Source organism: Argiope bruennichi, chromosome 7 (genome assembly GCF_947563725.1).
Source record: "Argiope bruennichi chromosome 7, qqArgBrue1.1, whole genome shotgun sequence".
Taxonomy (NCBI): Eukaryota; Metazoa; Arthropoda; class Arachnida; order Araneae; family Araneidae; genus Argiope; species Argiope bruennichi.
In genome coordinates, this window is record NC_079157.1 from 106,098,542 (window position 1) to 106,118,246 (window position 19,705).

Below are 19,705 nucleotides of genomic sequence, written 5' to 3' on the forward strand. Positions count from 1 at the left end.
TTCAATGCAATCCTTCAAATGTACTTCATGCAAAAGAAAACTTATAAAATTACGTTCTAATGAAGACAGATATAATCTGACGTCTAGAGTTGCATCAAGTTAACTGTAATATTTCTCTTAAAATACACACAGTTATCGTGAATTCTATGCTCGTAATTGGTATTAAATATTCTTTTGCTTAAGTTCTTGAACCTTTTCGTACATTGCTACGCTATAGACTTAATACGTTGGCTACCACATGACTCACATATGATTCACACCTTCTTCTTCAACTGCAGCTAAGAGATAGTGATGAAGCGTCGTCAAATTAGATGGTCCAAACCGCAGAAATCAGACATAGCATCAGTGGCGAATTTCCAACTAAGCAAACTAGGCAACTGCCTAGGGCCGCTAGATTGGGAAGAGGCCGTTAACATATCGGTTTAAAAAGTAATTTTCTTAATTGTCTAATAAGTAAATTTGTAAAAGATACAAATTTTAATGAATGATAAAATAATAGGATGCTATTAACTTTTATCAAGTATAATTGATCAATATTTATATATTTCATTACGTTCTCTTAATTATTACAATATTTATAAAACCAAAGATCTACTTCAACAATTCCCGATAGTGTGGAGTCATTATAGATCAATAAAAGCAGCTAGTATTCGGCAAGTTAATAAAATAAATAATATTAACCTGAAACAAATCATTAACACATTAAAAATGCATCGAAATATGAAACTAAACTGGCCATCTTCTGTTTGTTTGTTTCTTATGGCACTTGCCACTGACAAGCCCACTGTTACGAAGACAACCGATTTAAGCCTGAGGGGGAACGTCTCTTATTTTTTATAGCAGCGCCAACTAGGGCCAAGAGTACGACTTTGCCACTCACGCATCACTCATTCGCTTGCACAACCCCTTTTTACAGGAGGGCACATTCACACATCTCACAGATAGAACAACAGAAGAACAACCATGCCCAAACCGGGACTCGAACCCGGGACGCCCAGATCACGGGGAAGACGCGCTACCCCTATGCCAGGACGCCGGCGGCCATCTTCTTAAAAGAGAGACTTCAAAATATGTCCGATTCGGAATCGGGAAAATACTTAAATCCGCCTCTGCAGTTAAGATTCGAAAGGCATTCAATAATTCTTTCAATAATTTTTTGTCTTTATTAATTCTTTCCTTTTTGTATTTTCCGTTTTTACCAATATAACTCCAAACTGGACAGCCTCGTACTCTCAAAGGTATCACAGATATAATGTTTTATATAGAAGGTGATTATCAAAAAACACTATTCCGATTAGGAGACTGTAATTATCATATTGCTCATAGGAAATGTTTGGATCAAGATATTTTGGGTATTCTTCCAAGAACCATATGAAAAGCTACATATTCATAGAAGTGAATTTGTAGTGACAAAATTTCAAAATTTTCAAATGGCAACGCCAACTATTCTGTTTTTATTGGAATGTGTTCTGCATAGCAAGAACAATAAACAGTATTGGAGCCATACCTGTAGTACGAAAATCACCAGCGTCAGACAGACTAAGGAAAAAAAAAGAAAATAACGAATAACAGCAGGGAAACAACAGAAAAAAAACATTTTAGTGTGTCTCACAAATTTTGCACTTTACCTTCTTTAATTACGATAACACTTTGCATGCGGCAGATGGTACGTAGAACCAAAGCACGTGCCATGCCGAAAGGAATCTGTTGAACTCCATGTCTCAGTTAGGGATAACACAGTTGTTCTTAATTTGTCTAGCGTTGGCGATTTTCGTGCTGCAATTACCCGTTCCAACATTATTTATTTTTATTTATTATTTATTTATTTACTATGAAGAATACATTCAAAGAAAAAAAGTTGATGTTGTCAATTAAAAGTTTTGAAATTTTGTCTCTGCAACCGTAACTGTAAGAGCTTAACTGTAGTTTTTCATATGATTCTTGGGTGAATACCTCAAAATCGCTTGAACCAAAATTTTATTCTGTTCCTGTGAATGGTATGATAGTTACGGCCTCATATATAGGGATAATTTTTTATAATCGCCCTGTATTACCAATCTATGCATCCAAATGCAAGAATCATGCGGTAGTGTAACAATGAATATTATACTTGGGATTTTACTACACTCACTTTTCGTCATTTCCTTTCCAATCTTCATCTCACGACTATTGACGAATACAGTATCCCTCTCTGGCGCTGCCATAAAAATTCCCTTTTAGCACAACAAATTCCTCCGCTTTCGGTTACAAGAACAATAAAAGATAAGCCCATAAAAAGCACAACAGGACACTGCCGAAGTCGTTAGTTCTTCACTTTAATTATGTCCGCCCAGTGTGCGAGTTAATTGTACACTAATGAGCTGTCGGCGGTTGAAAAACGAGCGAAGATGAGATAGCACTTTGCAGCGTTAGACGAATTAGACTGCTCGAGATAAAACGTCTTCTTTTATATATTTGCTCTTGGAAAATTTAGTATTTAAAAACGGCGCCACTTACTGGAAAGAAAGTTCAGAGATTCCATTTGTTTTAGTTTAACAAAGATGGGTATCTGCTTTTGAATAAAGTTTAGAAGTATGGGTTAGGGATAGGTTTTGTTTTTATCGTAGCTTTTGATCGAAGTTCTTTCAAGGTTGAAAAATATTGAAATGCGTCTTGCATTATTTAGATATGCTGCTGAATTTTTACTTAAGTAGATTTTCAGTAAAAGTTGATGAACTAAAGAAATATAAAATATATGCAGGCTTGAAAACATAGACGAGATGTTTTATTTTTAATTTCGTTTTATTCCGAGTGGCAGGCATGATTTTTTACAAGAAGACGCAGCGCGGCACAAAAGCAGAAGTATGAAAGAAGGCAGAAAAGAACGAACAAATGATCACTAGTCTTATATAAGATAGGATTTCCGGCCACGCGCCAATGCAATACAGTTTTGACCACTGACAAGGGCAAAAGTAGCACTTTCATTTGATACGTAGTACTGAAGGCGCATTATTTTTACAAAGGGATTAATTAAACCGAAAGTGGAATTGGATCACGAAATAAGAGAATATTTTAGAATGAAGTTAAGATGGGCTAAATTAAGATAAAATCTTGGAAATGAATTAAATTGAAATTAGAATTAAAATATCATTACACACACACACATTATATATATATATATATATATATATATATATATATATATATATATATATATATATATATATATATATATATATATATATATATATATATATATATATATGTTGTTGCGGATACTTCCGTCCGGGTTCTTTTCAGATTTGTTGGTCAATGAAATAAATACTGTCTCCTTGCTTAGCTGTATCCAACTGCCTACTCACTGCTACACGACTGGCTACTCCACGCATGATTCAATGCTGCTTCTGCAATAAACACCAGGTCTCGGACCACAGTTCAGTTCAGCAATAGCTTGTGCTCCACACAACGCTTGTTCTTCACTGGGCAGATCCAACTATTGCGCCGTTGCTTCGCTATCCTGTCGACGTCTTGATACACGACTGATTTCGACTTGAGATTATAGGCCTTTTATTGTTCTCGGAAGAGGGCTGAGAAGATTCTGACCCAATTAGGCGTATCTTGGTTCCTATTGGCTGAATTGTAAAATTCTAGAAGTTTCTAATTATATCTATTTTGTCACCAAATTCGTCGCTAAATCGGCAAATGGGCGCCAAATTTGTAGCCAAGCCTTGAGATCACTGACTCGACATCCGATCAGCATCCAACAGAGATGATCGTAAAACGTTTTTTCCAATGATTAAACCAACCATGCTGGGAAGCAGCATCACAAATTTGTAACAATATGTAAAAAAAAAAGCAAAATGTATATAATTCTTAGTTGTAAAGTTTTTATTATCAACTCATAAGAGGTTTTATCTTATTTAATTAGTACTCTAAAGAATCTGGATAAGAAACATTTTAATGTTAGAGTTTGGCCTATAAACGTAAAGATATCCTCCTCCTCTAGTAGAATTAAGGTACATAAAAACTGGCCTTGGTAGTTTTTATGGTTAATATAATTTGGAGAAAATTTTTGACAGACTATATTAATTTATGATTAAGATTATGCTTGCATCATAGGTTTGATATGAATTCAACATTTCAAAAATTTCTAAGAGAATATGATCAATATCCTTTTCCTTGTTTGAGTAATATCAATAAAAATTATCATCTTTTAAGAATTTATTTAGTAGAGATGGAGTAATAACCATCAGTATAATTAAAATCTTTTTTATTAATCCGTTTTCTTATTTTAGGCTATAGAATAAGGAATAAAATGGCATAAATATCCCCTGGAATTTCTTAGTTCCTCTAGAATCATCTTCTTGTTTTGATAAATGTAGTACGTATTTTAAAGCGAGACTTTCTGGAAATATGTAATAATATCTTTAATTGCAATATTTTCGAAGTACGAACTCGACTTTTTTTGAGAGAATACGCCTTTTCATTCCAAGAAATATCTAACTTCCTGGAATTCAAACGAATATGACTCTTTGATTCAGTTCTGTGCTAATTAAGAATTTTAACTTTCCTCTGAATTACTCTCGGCAATTTGAACGATAAAGGTTTCGAAATTCGAAGGACAGAAAAACTGCCTATTAGAAGCAGTAACTTTTTTTCTGAAACTGAGAGGTCATCAGTGGCTCGACGGATCGTTAAATAGAGTATAAAGATGGAATTGATTAGATAGTCGATAATAGAAGGATTGTCATAATAAAATGTTCCATTATCATAATTAGTTTTAATATCAATTCCAGTAATTGCAAAATTTACATGAAGTAAGATGGAATGTAAGCATTGGGAATGTCAAATCGAATATAATAATTTGAAATTTTTTTTAGCTTTCCTCCTTTATTCATTTGTAAATGTGATTCTTTTCAATAAACTCATGCTAAAAGCCATGCTATACTATTATCTATGCCATGCTGTACTATTATCTATGCCATGCTATACTTATTATCTAAACCATGCTAAACTCATGCTAAAAGCCAGTAAAAAGACTTCCTGCATGCTAATTAGTTGCATTAAAATGTTAAAATTATTAAAATATGAAATAGATCATAATAGTTAAAAAAATTCAACTTTAGAAAAAAGCTTTTTTTAAAACACGTATCAAAAGTTACTATGTAACAAATTCAATTGAAATTCAATTGAAAAAGCTAATTAATAAAAGCGAAAATTAAATAATGACCAATTGAAATAAATTATACGTAAATAAAAGCGCTCGAGTGATAAAAGTAATTAAAGAGAAATTAGGTTGAATACTTCAACAGGAAAAAAATACATTGTTATAAAATGCGTTTAAATTAATTTCAAAAAATTTATTAATATTTCAGAATTAATCATTTAAAAATGGAATTTATGTCACTAAACAGCTAGGGCTGCTATTTTATCGCTTTTACAGAGTCTAGAAATTTTTAATAGCTTTGTAAATATTTCTATGCGCTAAGGAACAAGTGTACCAAATTTTGTTCGAATCTGACAAAAGATGTGGGATTTTATAAAGTTCAAACATACAAACGAAAAACGGATTTTCATTTATATATACATGGATATTACTATTTTAGAAACCGTACGCCAGTCCGTTTATTTTACTATGCGTTTCCCTTATTTTCTCCCTTAAAATTTGAACTTTAATTTAAAACGAAAGCGATTAAATTTCAATTGAAACAAAAATATTTTTGCTGAAACCAAATATGTTTGTTTAAAAATATCAGCGCAAAAAACAGAATCGATCATCATTTTAGTCTTATGTGTGCGGCAGAACATTTTTTTTTATAATTTATACAATATCCCGAAGAATTATTGAATAAAAATTTCTCTGATTAACCATAAAATTCAGTTTTTAGTTTTTCTTTCAAAACAGTTTAAATGATGTGAATTAAATTGAATTTTAATGATGTGAATACTTTATTTTATTTCAGTTAATAAATGTTTCTTTTTTCTGCTAAAAGCTATTAAGTCTAAATTTTATATAATCCTTTGGTTTTACGGAATCATAATTAATAAAATATCCTCGATATTATCATTTTTAAATGTAAAAAAAAAGGTTTCAATCTTCTATGAAACATATCCTCATTCCGAATTTTGAGAGGAGGGAGATTTTTCTTATATTCGAAAGAGAAACTCGAGCATTCTAAAATTTTGAGTGATAATTTCGATATATTATCGTTCTAAGAATTAATATATTCTATCCAATTAAATTCGAACTTTAAAAAAAAATTTTAATTTCTGAATTGCAAGTATTTTTTGCGCCTCGAAATATGTTAATAAAGAAAATTTTAACTAATTGCTGCCAATCAGTTCTTTAGTTTCGGTTCCAACGTCATTTCTGAAAACGAGAAATCTCCTTTCTGAACTGCTAAAACATAAGAACCTGCTTTTTTTCCGTATTCTTTCTACTTCATAATTTTATCGACTAAATTGTGTTACATGTCTAAACATGTCTATTACATGTCTACATGTTTAAAACTCGTGGCTCGTATTTGCTGACAATAATATTAAAAACAGCATTTTAATTTCTTCTTTTATCACTAAAGTTAGCAATAAATGTCTTAACAACAGCTGTAGTAATTTTTTCACGTTACTGTAACAAAAAAGATATTTATCTAATATTTTGAGGTTAAAAATACTAAGATTAAATGGCATTTTTTCTGGGAAAAGAATGATTGAATATTTAATTTCTCCATGATGACTTTAATTTGAATGCTATGCTACGTTATAATTCTGAACTATATTATTCGAACACTTTTTTGTTGACCAGGTAGAGCGAAGAATAAGAATACAAGTGTCAGTCTGTGTGTGTGTGTGTGTGTGTGTGTGTGTGTGTGTGTGTGTGTGCGTGCGAGAGAGAGAGAGAGAGAGCAATTATATTACCTATATTGATATTCGAATTTGATTTTTGGTTGATTTGGGGAAATGATTCCCGATATAAAATCCCTAATGTATCATTAAATTAACAAAATGATTGCTAGAATCTAATTGCGTGTATTCTTGATCTAGGCAATTCTTTTGCATGTGATACACATCTAGTACATTTCTTTTATTTCATTCTGAAATTCACGTTGCAAGAGAATAAAGACAATGGGTAGCCAATTATTAGTGAAATCATGTGTATGCGATTACATAAAATGTACATAACTTCACAAGTAATCCATATATGTGATTGCGAACTCACATGTGTTAATTCCACAATAGATAAATGAGGCATTTCATGTTTCTAAATATTTAAATAAATTTTTCATGCCCACTTACATGTGTTTTTTCTCTGCAGTTCCACCTGTGATCCTAGTGCCAAAGCCTTCCCTATCGTCGGAGCAGAAGGGCGACGTCCTGGAATGCTCGACGGAGGCCAGCCCCTCAGCCACCATCTCCTGGTACAGAGATGACGTCCCCTTGGACACAGACGACTCCGGCCACAGCATTTCGTCCGACACCACCCTCTGCACCACGCGCTCACGGCTCCTCATCCTCCTCAACGTGTCCTCGCCATCTATCCCACACAACTATACTTGCGTCGCGTCCAATTTACATGGGCGATCGGCCGTCACGTTGTTACTCCTCTCAGGTAGGTTCTTCAATGATATTGTCTCAAAGTAAAACGATTCCCTTGCTATCTCTCAAAGTTCAATGATTCTTCTGGTGTCTCCAAATATTGCTGTTCACTTAATATTTTAGTGTATTAACACTCCCTTGGCATCTGGGAACGCAAACACAACCATTGTCCCGATAATAATTTCTTTGGTGTCTCAAAGTAAAACGATTCCCTTGTTATCTCAAAGTTCAATGATTCTTCTGGTGTCTCGAAATATTGCTGTTCACTTAATATTTTAGTGTATTAACACTCCCTTGGCATCTGGGAACGCAAACACAACCATTGTCCCGATAATAATTTCTTTGGTGTCTCAAAGTAAAACGATTCCCTTGTTATCTCAAAGTTCAATGATTCTTCTGGTGTCTCGAAATATTGCTGTTCACTTAATATTTTAGTGTATTAACACTCCCTTGGCATCTGGGAACGCAAACACAACCATTGTCCCGATAATAATTTCTTTGGTGTCTCAAAGTAAACCGATTCCCTTGTTATCTCAAAGTTCAATGATTCTTCTGGTGTCTCGAAATATTGCTGTTCACTTAATATTTTAGTGTATTAACACTCCCTTGGCATCTGGGAACGCAAACACAACCATTGTCCCGATTATAATTTCTTTGGTGTCTCAAAGTAAAACGATTCCCTTGTTATCTCAAAGTTCAATGATTCTTCTGGTGTCTCGAAATATTGCTGTTCACTTAATATTTTAGTGTATTAACACTCCCTTGGCATCTGGGAACGCAAACACAACCATTGTCCCGATAATAATTTCTTTGGTGTCTCAAAGTAAAACGATTCCCTTGTTATCTCAAAGTTCAATGATTCTTCTGGTGTCTCGAAATATTGCTGTTCACTTAATATTTTAGTGTATTAACACTCCCTTGGCATCTGGGAACGCAAACACAACCATTGTCCCGATAATAATTTCTTTGGTGTCTCAAAGTAAAACGATTCCCTTGTTATCTCAAAGTTCAATGATTCTTCTGGTGTCTCGAAATATTGCTGTTCACTTAATATTTTAGTGTATTAACACTCCCTTGGCATCTGGGAACGCAAACACAACCATTGTCCCGATAATAATTTCTTTGGTGTCTCAAAGTAAAACGATTCCCTTGTTATCTCAAAGTTCAATGATTCTTCTGGTGTCTCGAAATATTGCTGTTCACTTAATATTTTAGTGTATTAACACTCCCTTGGCATATGGGAACGCAAACACAACCATTGTCCCGATAATAATTTCTTTGGTGTCTCAAAGTAAAACGATTCCCTTGTTATCTCAAAGTTCAATGATTCTTCTGGTGTCTCGAAATATTGCTGTTCACTTAATATTTTAGTGTATTAACACTCCCTTGGCATCTGGGAACGCAAACACAACCATTGTCTCGATAATAATTTCTTTGGTGTCTCAAAGTAAAACGATTCCCTTCTTATCTCAAAGTTCAATGATTCTTCTGGTGTCTCGAAATATTGCTGTTCACTTAATATTTTAGTGTATTAACACTCCCTTGGCATCTGGGAACGCAAACACAACCATTGTCCCGATAGTGATTTCTTTGGTGTCTCAAAGTAAAACGATTCCCTTGCTATCTCAAAGCTCAATGATTCTTCTGGTGTCTCCAAATTTTGCGATTCACTTGATATTTTAGTGTATTAAAAATTTCTTTAGTATCTCTATACAAACATAAAGATACCTATGATATTTTTGAAATGTAATGATTCCTTTGGTATTTAAAAAAACGATTCGCTTGACATCTCCAAGTGTAATGATGACTCTGGTGTCTCAAACTACTGCCATTTCTTTAGTAATTTAGACTCTACCATTTACTTGGTATCTAGAAACACAGCGACTTCGTTGCTGCTACAAAATGTTATGATTCCTTTGATATCTCAAAGTAAAAAGATTTTCTTCTTTTCTTAAACTATAGCGATTCCTTTAATGTCTGAAGAATGGCGATATTCCTGATATATCGAAAACAAGGGTACTTTCTTATACCAGTAAGGTCTTCAAAATTATTTTACTGTGTATGATCTGTTAAAAATAATTTATCTTTTCGTTGACGATGCTCATTTGATGATGATGCCGTGTCCGCGTTACCACGGAAAGTGGGTGTAGTAGTTTCTGAGGGTAAAGACCCCTGAACACCCGAGGGCAGAAGTCTGACTTCAAGCTCATATGAAGAGGAAACTCACACATTCGCTTGCACAACCCTTTTTTACAGGAGGGGCACATTCACACACCTCACAGATAGAACACAGGTGAAGAACAGCCATGCCTAAACCGGGATTCAAACCGGGACACCCAGATCACGGAGAAGATGCGCTCTCCCTATGCCAGGACGCCAGCGACGATGCTCATTCAACCAATTAATTTGATCGAGGGTTTCATTAGAGAGATTCTGGAGAGTCAAAAAAAGGAATATTTATTAATTGCTTTAAACGTTTAAAAAAGTAGATGTTCTGTTAACGGACCGATAAATTCAGAGAATTGTTAATAGATATCAAAAAGAACAAAAATTTTAGTGACTTATGTCATAAATCATGTTGAGAGAGTGAAACTCGCGAAAAACCCTTGCAAGTTTCGACAATGAGTACCATAATAACTACAAAAAATATATATTTGATTAATTATTATAGTAATTGGTTGGAATGGTGTCCACCGGCGTCTTTTATAGTCTACAATGATGCATAAATGATTTCCGGATACGTTTGAAGATAACAGATATGCTTTTGATATCTGCAACTGCGAGGATTTGTCTATGAGTTATTCTGTGTCTGTAGACGTTGCTTAGTAATTTAAAGCGACCCTATCGAAAAAAGTCACGGATTGTTATACGGAGAACATAGGGACCAAAGAAATACCTTCCATACGCCCAGTCTATTTCCTTGAGTATGTAGCATCGAAGTAATTATGCATCTTATGTAAAAAATGTGCAGGGTATAACCATTATTCATGAACCTCATGCCTAGCTGCACAAAGGCCATTACACTTTGCGATATTTCCGGGAAAATGTGAAAAAAAGGCACGTTACTACATTTGGGTATCAAGCTCGGCACCAAGAGATAATAATCACTCAGAATTCCTACCCAAGCGGGCCGCGGTGGCCTGCTGGTAAGGTCTCGGCTTCGGAACCGGAGGGTTTCAAGTTCTTGACCCGATTCCACCGAAGAACCGTCGTGTAAGGGAGTCTGTTGCACGTTAAATCCGTTATGACCAAACTTCCTCCCGCTGGTGTGGTGTGGTGTGGAGAGGGGGGTGCCAGCTCAGGTGTCGCCCTCGTCATCTGACCGTGGTTCAAAATGACGAGGTCCGTCCCAAAATAGCCCTAGTGTTGCTTCAAACGGGACGTTAATATAACTAAACTAAACCCTTACCCAAGCGTTTACATTTAATCCCTGTGGAGTTTTCCACGATGCGCTGGTGTGGGGATTATCCATCACCTACATGTGTGTATTACATGTGTTGACAATGTTTTTGGATTCATAGCCTATATAGATTTTCCCTGATTTTCATCCTTTTATGTTCTTTTTCTTTTTTTTCTCTCTCTCTCTCTCTTGATGCTTACTAACAACCTTTTGAATTTGTGGTTCCTTTGAAAAAGCACTTTATATGTAATTACACATATAATATTCAGAAAAAAAGGGATGCCTTGGAAAAAAAGAAATCAATTGATAAAATTCTTCGAAAATTTTACACCAAAGAGTTTAAAAGGTGATCCTATTAAAATCAAATCCTTATTGGTCACATTTTTTGGATAAAATGTAACACGCCTGTTTCAAATGAATCCAATGTGTTCTTGTGGAGATAGTGAGCAATCGCCTGAACATGCGAATTGAGTTGTTCCTTATCGAACGCATTTAGAAAAAAATTATATATCCTATTTAATGGACCGGTAGTTACCTTTCTGAACTTATTTATCTTCCCATGTTTAAACAATTCTCTACTGAAGTTTAACAGCTAACATTTTCGTCCTGGTTTTTAAATTTGTTTTGTTATTGGTCGATTTTTATTGTATTGATGAAATAATATGATAATAAATTTGTATTCTAAGATCAAATATTAAGTGCAAATTTTGTTTAATTATTATTGCAGTGTTGTTGTTTTACTATATTAAATTTGTAAATGTAATTTCATGTCGTATTTCACATGGAAAATGGTGGTGTGTGTAATTATCCGGGGGCATGATGGTTAGGTGTCCGTCTGTTTGCACCCATCTGATGGTGTCTCACTCAAACGGTCTGCTTCAAAGTTTTTTCCCCCATCCAACAAGTGGTACTTGTATTTCTCAATTGGAGCGAGTCTTTCGCGCAACTACCTCTCTGTTTCATGTGACTTTTGGTTGAAACAAAGTTAATTTCAGAATTAATATGTAATGATATGTTTTGTTTGATTTTTATAATTTTATTTTTTGTACAAATTTTGACATTCTCCTCTTTTTAAGACTAATAATATTGTAAATTTATTTATTTAATTCTTTTTATAGTATAATTTAAACTCTTTTTTAAAATCTTTAATTAGTTTTCGGGGAGAGAAGTCTTTTATCGGTCCTTAAATACAATAATTCCCTTTCGTTATCATCCTTAATCTAAATTATTTTGAAACTTTTTTCAATTAATAAAATATTCAATTAGTTTTATTGAAAATATTTAATAGACTACCTTTTATATTTTCGTACTTATTAAGCTAATAAACCAGTTTGCGTGCGTGTTTTTTAGGTTATTTCGTAAATAAGTATAACATTGTTTTTCTGTAAATAATTTATAAATAAATGAGACGTTGTTTCTGTAATGTAACTAATAAATAAGTAAACTATTGCATTGTTTCTTTCAAGTTAATAAATAAATAAATAAGTGTTTTGCGGACATCTTTAAGATAAGAAATTCAACATTCTATTTACATATAAATACCTATAACCTAATATTATTAATATATATTAAATATAATTAAATATATATTAATAATATATATTTAATATATATAAAATATTATAAATATTTTTGGGTAAACTTTAATTAAAATTTTTTATACTAAGTAAATTTGAATATAAAGGGCAGTATAACGTAATAATAAAGCTTAAGACGTTAAAAGGAAAGTTACGTATCTCCTGAGTGCTACATAGATGCATGTTAGATGGCATACCCGAGAATTGATCCTATAATCCAGTAAGCGAGTATTTCTGTTTTTTTATTCATACTGTTTCACGACAAATCAAAAACATTTTATTAATTGAATGCAACAAATCTTTTCTTCTTCTTTTTGTTTGGAATATCTTTTGGCAACTATTTAATTCAAAATATTACGAAAAACGTTGACATCGAAGTATTTCCAAACCTTTCATTTTGACAATAAGATATGAATGTTTTAAATTCAACCCTATCTTATTCTAATATTTTAAGATCTGAAGATTAAACTATCATTTAATATGACAAATTGTCACAGATGAAAAAAAAAATGTTCCATTTTCCAAAGATAAGAATAAAAGAATAAAATTAATTCTCCCTCTTGATATTTCTGGGAATTAGTATCTGCCATGGGCATATCACATTACAGCAACTTCGTGAAAAGGTATTAGATTTCGGGGAATAGATATTGATTAACCTTCAAGTTAGGCGTTTAATTTTTATATTCTGCTTCAGATATTTGTATTCTTTGATACTTTTTTTTTCTCATGAGCAGCGGTCGAAAACTATTCGCACGTTAATTTTATTAGTTAACAAATAAGCTTAATAGAAGAATAAAAATGTCCTGATACAATTCCTACCTTTTCTAAGAATTAAATCTGGCAGAATATAAACTTATATAATCACTGGTAGGAGGTTTTTGATTGGACTCAAATCATTGTTGTGTCCTATTTTGCATGTCCTATTCCATAGAAATATGATATCGTTATAAAATACCATAGCAAGATTGTAAAATTCAAATGCTACCACTAGCTATACAGACAACCTCTAAGTATAATTTTTAGTTCAAAATTTGATTAGAAAAAAAACAGAAACTAATATTTATTGTATAATTTTGTTCTAAAAATATTCATAGAAACCAGATTTATTTTGAAAATAGTGTACAAACCAATGGAAATGGTTTCCCCAAAACTTTCTCACCGGATTTCTAAAAAAGTGCTTAGGACTTTACAAGCCACCAATGCTCAGATTTTTATTTTCAAAGTCCTGCACATGAACTTTTTGTATTTCGTGGTGTAATGAATAAATTCAAATAAACCGGTTTGGACGCCTGTTTTTTGACTGATTGTTACCCAAAATGTGGCACATAACTGTATTTTTGCTTTAAAAAAATCGCATTGCAAATTTTATTTATTTGAGTTATTACAGCTTTTAGCTATCGCGTTTACATGTATAGGCCAGCAGACTGCCAAACCTTCTACATACATTGTTCAATATTTGATACGAATATACATTTTCGATGCTAATATGTGCAGCAAATTTTACCCTCTAATTCTTTACATTTTGTGGTTATTATATTGTTTTTGTTTCTAATTCCAGGTGCTATAACTACGCTATACCACCTCCATGAAACCAAAGATCTCTAAAAAGTCCAAAAACAATAGCGGATCCCTTCAAATCTCAAAAATCGTAAAATTTAATTTAAGAATATGATTGGGGGAGGATCGATCTGCCTTGCACCAAGGACATTCAGCAAAGATCCTCCGACCGTGTTGGAAGGTGAGGTATTTGGTGTGTTCACTCAAAAAACGAGAGAGAGCCGTTTGCTGTTTTCTAGAGATAATCAGACGGTGGCACCAACCGGGATTCTTACCAAAGTACCAAGGGTGAGCAGGTGGGACTCTCCAAAGTGCACTCGACTCCATCTTTTTGATAAAGAGGAGATTTCAGAATAAGTTAGTGTTACATCATCATGAAATATGTCAGCTGAGGCAGTCTTAGCTAAGTTATCCGCTATCTCATTACCATTTAAACCAACATGTGAGGGGACCCATTGAAAGTGTATAGAGTGTTCAGCGGAGTGTCTGACAATAAGGTCTAAGATATTCATGCTAATCTTGTCCCCCACCTTCGCCCAATGAGAAAGGTGCTGTATAAAGGCACTGGTGCTGTATAAACTATCCGTTAAAATCCAAATGTGCTTGAAGACAGTTTCAAAGGGCGTGTCGATGTGGCTGTTATATTCATTTGCTAGAGAGATAAATTTCTAATTAAAAGATTCAATTCAAAATTTAATAAAAATCTATAAATTTATTGTGAAGACCACTCACCAAATTTCATCCTTCTAGCTTAAAGTGTTTTTGAATTATATTGCCCACAGGTCCAAAATTCCACAAATATGTCTTTTAGACGGAAAAAGAGGTCAGAAACATGGAGATTTGCTAAGGTTGAAAGGTTATTTTTCTTTTACGACTGCTATACTTTTTCGTTGTATGCTTTATATATCAGAAAGTAATAATGAAGAAAAACGATGGTAAAATTAAAGTTTTTTCAAGCACTTTTCACCTCTTCTTTGGCACCATATTCTGTACTTCAAAGGATACTCCAGTAATTTTAGTTCTATCAGAAAACATTTTTCCTTTAACCCTTTAAAGGTCCATTTTATTTCTAGTCATATTATGTTAAAATATTTTTAGGCTTGAAATTAGAATAAGAAAAGGGATTCATTTAGCTTATTAGATAAATTTAATTTGATTCATTAATTAATTTGGTTAATTAATAATTAAGTAACAAATCAAGATACATCCTTTTGTCTGAGATAAAGAACTGAAGCATCTTAATTTTTGTTTTACTAAAAAAATTTGTCAGAACTTGTACTAACCTACATAATTTCATGCAAAGATTGATAAATTTGGTGGGAAGCATACTTCTCACGGCTTTAGAAAGGGTTAAAAAAGAGAGTACTTATCGGAACTGATGAGTACTTTCAAACATAGAAATAATTTCGTGCACCATTTTTCGATTGTTTCAAATGGGAGCAGCGAAAATAAGCATAAAATTTAGGAATCGTAAACTCGGTGAATTTTGCATTCAAATATGAACTGCATTTTGCCTAGACTTCTTCCATTACTATATAGTTAATCGATAATTTTCCATTTATTTTAAACATACTGATTCGTCATTAATAATTATGTGTAATTGGGACATTTTAAAATAAAGTAACAAAATTTTTATTGGAAAATTTGCGACTTACTTCTGTCTATGTTGATCCTTAAAGATATCCATTGTGGGCCACGAATTCGATATCTTTCATGGTAAAGAATGGCAGTATAATGGATATGAGAGCTTCTAATTAACGTTGTTCTTGCAATTCCTTCAAACCAGTGCAAATGGATTATTTCTACCCGCTTACTGTTAATAGTGCAAGTTCCTGTAGTGTTCAACATAAAGAAGATAAATTACTCTTTTATGCCAAATATCGCTGAAGTAACCACACATTTATATAGCCTGTGCATTTGTATGCAGCAACCTATGCAATTTTTTAAATTAGAATTATTTTTCTGACTTAACCCTCTAAGTGTGTGGATCTACCTTCACCATTCGAACTTTCCTTAATTTTTCTCCTCTTATAAAAACTTTCGTACATTAAATAATATATAATACATATAGATGTTGGTATAAATACTTTTGTCTTATTAAGAAGCATCTTTTTCTCAGTATATAATGTTGTGCTTTTCAATGCTTGTAGAATCAATTTGTGTATGATTTGTGTAAGATTTATTCATTGTCAGTCAAGCACTCATTTCACAATTCTTGATGAATGAATGTTTCATTCTTGAAAAGTTATTCATTTGTAATGACGGATGAATTTATTATCTTATCATCTGAGTAAAACTTATTCGTTATCAGAGAACGATTTCTGAGTTGTTGGTGAATGAATAATTTATTCTTGAAAAGTTATTCTTTTGATAATGTTTGATGAATTTATTATTTTATCATTTGAATAACATTTATTCTTTAACAAAGACTAATTTCACAGTTCTCAATGAATGAATAATATATTCTTGAAAAGTTATTCCTTTGATAATGTTTGATGAATTTATTCTTTTATCGTTTGAGTAAAATTTATTCTTTACCAGACAAAGACTAATTTCTCAGCTGTCGATGAATGAATAATTTATTCTTAAAAAGTTTTTCCTTTGATAATGTTTGATGAATTTATTCTTTTATCGTTTGAGAAAAATTTATTCTTTACCAGACAAAGACTAATTTCTCAGCTGTCGATGAATGAATAATTTACTCTTAAAAAGTTTTTCCTTTGATAATGTTTGATGAATTTATTCTTTTATCATTTGAGTAAAATTTATTCTTTAACAAAGACTAATTTCTCAGTTGTCGATGAATGAATAATTTATTCTTGAAAAGTTATTCCTTTGATAATGTTTGACGAATTTATTCTTTTGTGATTTGAGTAAAATTTATTCTTTAACAGACAAAGACTAATTTCTCAATTGTCTATGAATGAATAATTTATTCTTGAAAAAAGTTATTCCCTTTATAATGTTTGATGAATTTATTCTTTTATCGTTTGAGTAAAATTTATTCTTTAACAGACAAAGACTAATTTATCAGTTGTTGATGAATGAATAATTTATTTTTGAAAAGTTATTCCTTTGATAATGTTTGATGAATTTATTCTTTAATCGTTTGAGTAAAACTTATTCTTTAACAAAGACTAATTTCTCAGTTGTCGATGAATGAATAATTTATTCTTGAAAAGTTATTCCTTTGTAAATGTTTGATGAATTTATTCTTTTATCGTTTGAGTAAAATTTATTCTTTAACAGACAAAGACTAATTTCTCATTTGTCGACGAATGAATAATTTATTCTTGAAAAGTTATTCCTTTGATAATGTTTGATGAATTTATTCTTTTATCGTTTGAGTAAAACTTATTCTTTAACAAAGACTAATTTCTCAGTTGTTGATGAGTGAATCAATTATTCTTGAAAAGTTATTCTTTTGATAACGTTTGATGAATTTATTCTTTTATCGTTTGAGTAAAATTTATTCTTCAACAGACAAAAATTAATTTCTCAGTTATCGATGAATGAATAATTTATTCTTTAAAAGTTCTTGTTTGATGAATTTATCCTTTTATCATTTGAGTAACATTTATTCTTTAACAAAGACTAATTTCTCAATTGTCGATGAATGAATAGTTTATTCTTGAAAAGTTATTCCTTTGATAATGTTTGACGAATTTATTCTTTTATCATTTGAGTAAAATTTATTCTTTAACAGACAAAGACTAATTTCTCAATTGTCTATGAATGAATAATTTATTCTTGAAAAAGGTTATTCCCTTTATAATGTTTGATGAATTTATTCTTTTATCGTTTGAGTAAAATTTATTCTTTAACAAAGACTAATTTTTCAGTTGTTGATGAATGAATCAATTATTCCTGCAAAGTTATTCCTTTAGTAATGCTTGATGAATTTATTCCTTTATCATTTGTGCAAAGTTTATTTATTAATTTAAAAGTTATTTCTTTGCTAATGTTTGATGAATTTATTCCTTTGTTAATGTTTGATGCATTTATTTCTTTAGCGACTGTCGAAAGTTCTTCCGTTGATGTACCGCCTGAAAAGCGCCAGTTCAACGTGACCGGATTCATCGTCGGGATGCTTCCTCCTCTCTTCATCTCCTTCTACATCATCCTGAAACTGGGTTACAGATCCCGATACGCAGAAGAGAGAGGCGAGGACGACGGGTTCAGGGAAGAGCCCTTCTTCATCAGCTACTGAATTATCTCTGTGATCGGACAACCATACACTGCCGTACTACGGAGATATACACTCATAAAGAAAACTCTTTTTAACTGACGAATGAGCAATAAGTTCTTTGCAGCAGTCTGGCTCAACAGTTCTGATTCCGTGATTGCTGTTTTTATTTTGGGCATTTAACTCTTTTTCAGGTGCACTGTAGTTAAAATGTTCCTCGACAGATGGCACCACCGACGGAAGAGTGAGAAGAAAGAATCCGTCATATTGAATAAGTTGGTGGTGCTTACTGGTAATAATGGTGTGTCAGAATGTAGATGTAATTCTCAAAAAGCAAGGGTATCGCATCTTGTTATTTCTATTTTTGTAGAAATATAAATAATCAAGCGTCTCGTTAACAGTATAAATTTGTGGAAATTGAAATCAATTATGATGGTCTGTGCAAAATGAGCTATAAACTTGAAATATTAATAAAGTGATTTTACGAAGGAAATCTTAATACTCTGGAAAAGTAAGAATAATATTTTAGTAATAGCAAAATATTATAATAATATTAAATAGAATATTAACAAGCTATTAAAATTAACTTTACAAATGAGATTCATCCCATTTAGATTTCGAATCTTAATTATTTATACATTCCATATAAACTGACATTGCACACTCTGTATGTTTAAATCAAAGGCATCAAAAGAAAAATAAATGCATCATAACATAAACACTGAGAGAATGAAGTGAAGTGAAGGCACTAAAAGAAAACCTGTGGTTGGAAGAAGGAAATGTAAATGGAAAGTATTTCGGTGAGAAGTAGTAAAGCAATTCTGAGCTGTAATGGCTGTTTTACTGTTTAAGTTCGTCACGCAATTCCATATTTTGTACTTAAAAAATTTCTTTCCCTACAGTTCCTCATTGTAAAGTGACAGAAAATTTTACTACATAAACAAACGCTCAATATGATGATGATAAAATTTCTTTTCTCTTTAATCAAACAAATGCTTTATGCTTTTAATATTTATCATATATCTTAATGTTTTGTCCCAAGTTTAAATATAAGCATTTTTTTTTAATTATAGAATCAATGCAACATTAAAGTTAGAGATTAATTAAATATTGCTATAGAAAACACATTAGAATATAAATTTCCATGTTGAATTTGGCTAAACGGTGTATTGAAGTTTGCTTTTAAAAGGTTTAAGGACATCTGAAAGAGGCATTTAACCCTTAACTGGGGAGGTGAAATTTTAGGACTTAACTGGGGAGGTGCGGTCTACGAGACCGCATTTCATTTACACTCAAATTAAATTTTCTAACGAATGAATTAGTATAAAAAACTGCCAATATATTTTGCAGATATTTTTCTTGATATATAGATGTATTTTAGAAATTTATCTAAATATATTGTCATTGAAAAAA

The 19,705-nt window shown here is 32.1% G+C and overlaps 1 protein-coding gene across 1 annotated transcript in view; it reads left to right on the forward strand.

Annotated features, from left to right (window-relative positions):
- Nucleotides 1-18,621, forward strand: part of LOC129976348 (hemicentin-1-like) — a 262,427-nt gene extending 243,806 nt beyond the window's left edge. The window contains exons 5-6 of the mRNA XM_056089874.1: nt 7,292-7,585; nt 18,120-18,621. Of these exons, the coding sequence (XP_055945849.1) occupies nt 7,292-7,585; nt 18,120-18,316 (491 nt within the window). The 3' untranslated portion in view covers nt 18,317-18,621. The remainder of the gene's footprint in view (nt 1-7,291; nt 7,586-18,119) is intronic.
- Nucleotides 18,622-19,705: the final 1,084 nt, after the last annotated feature.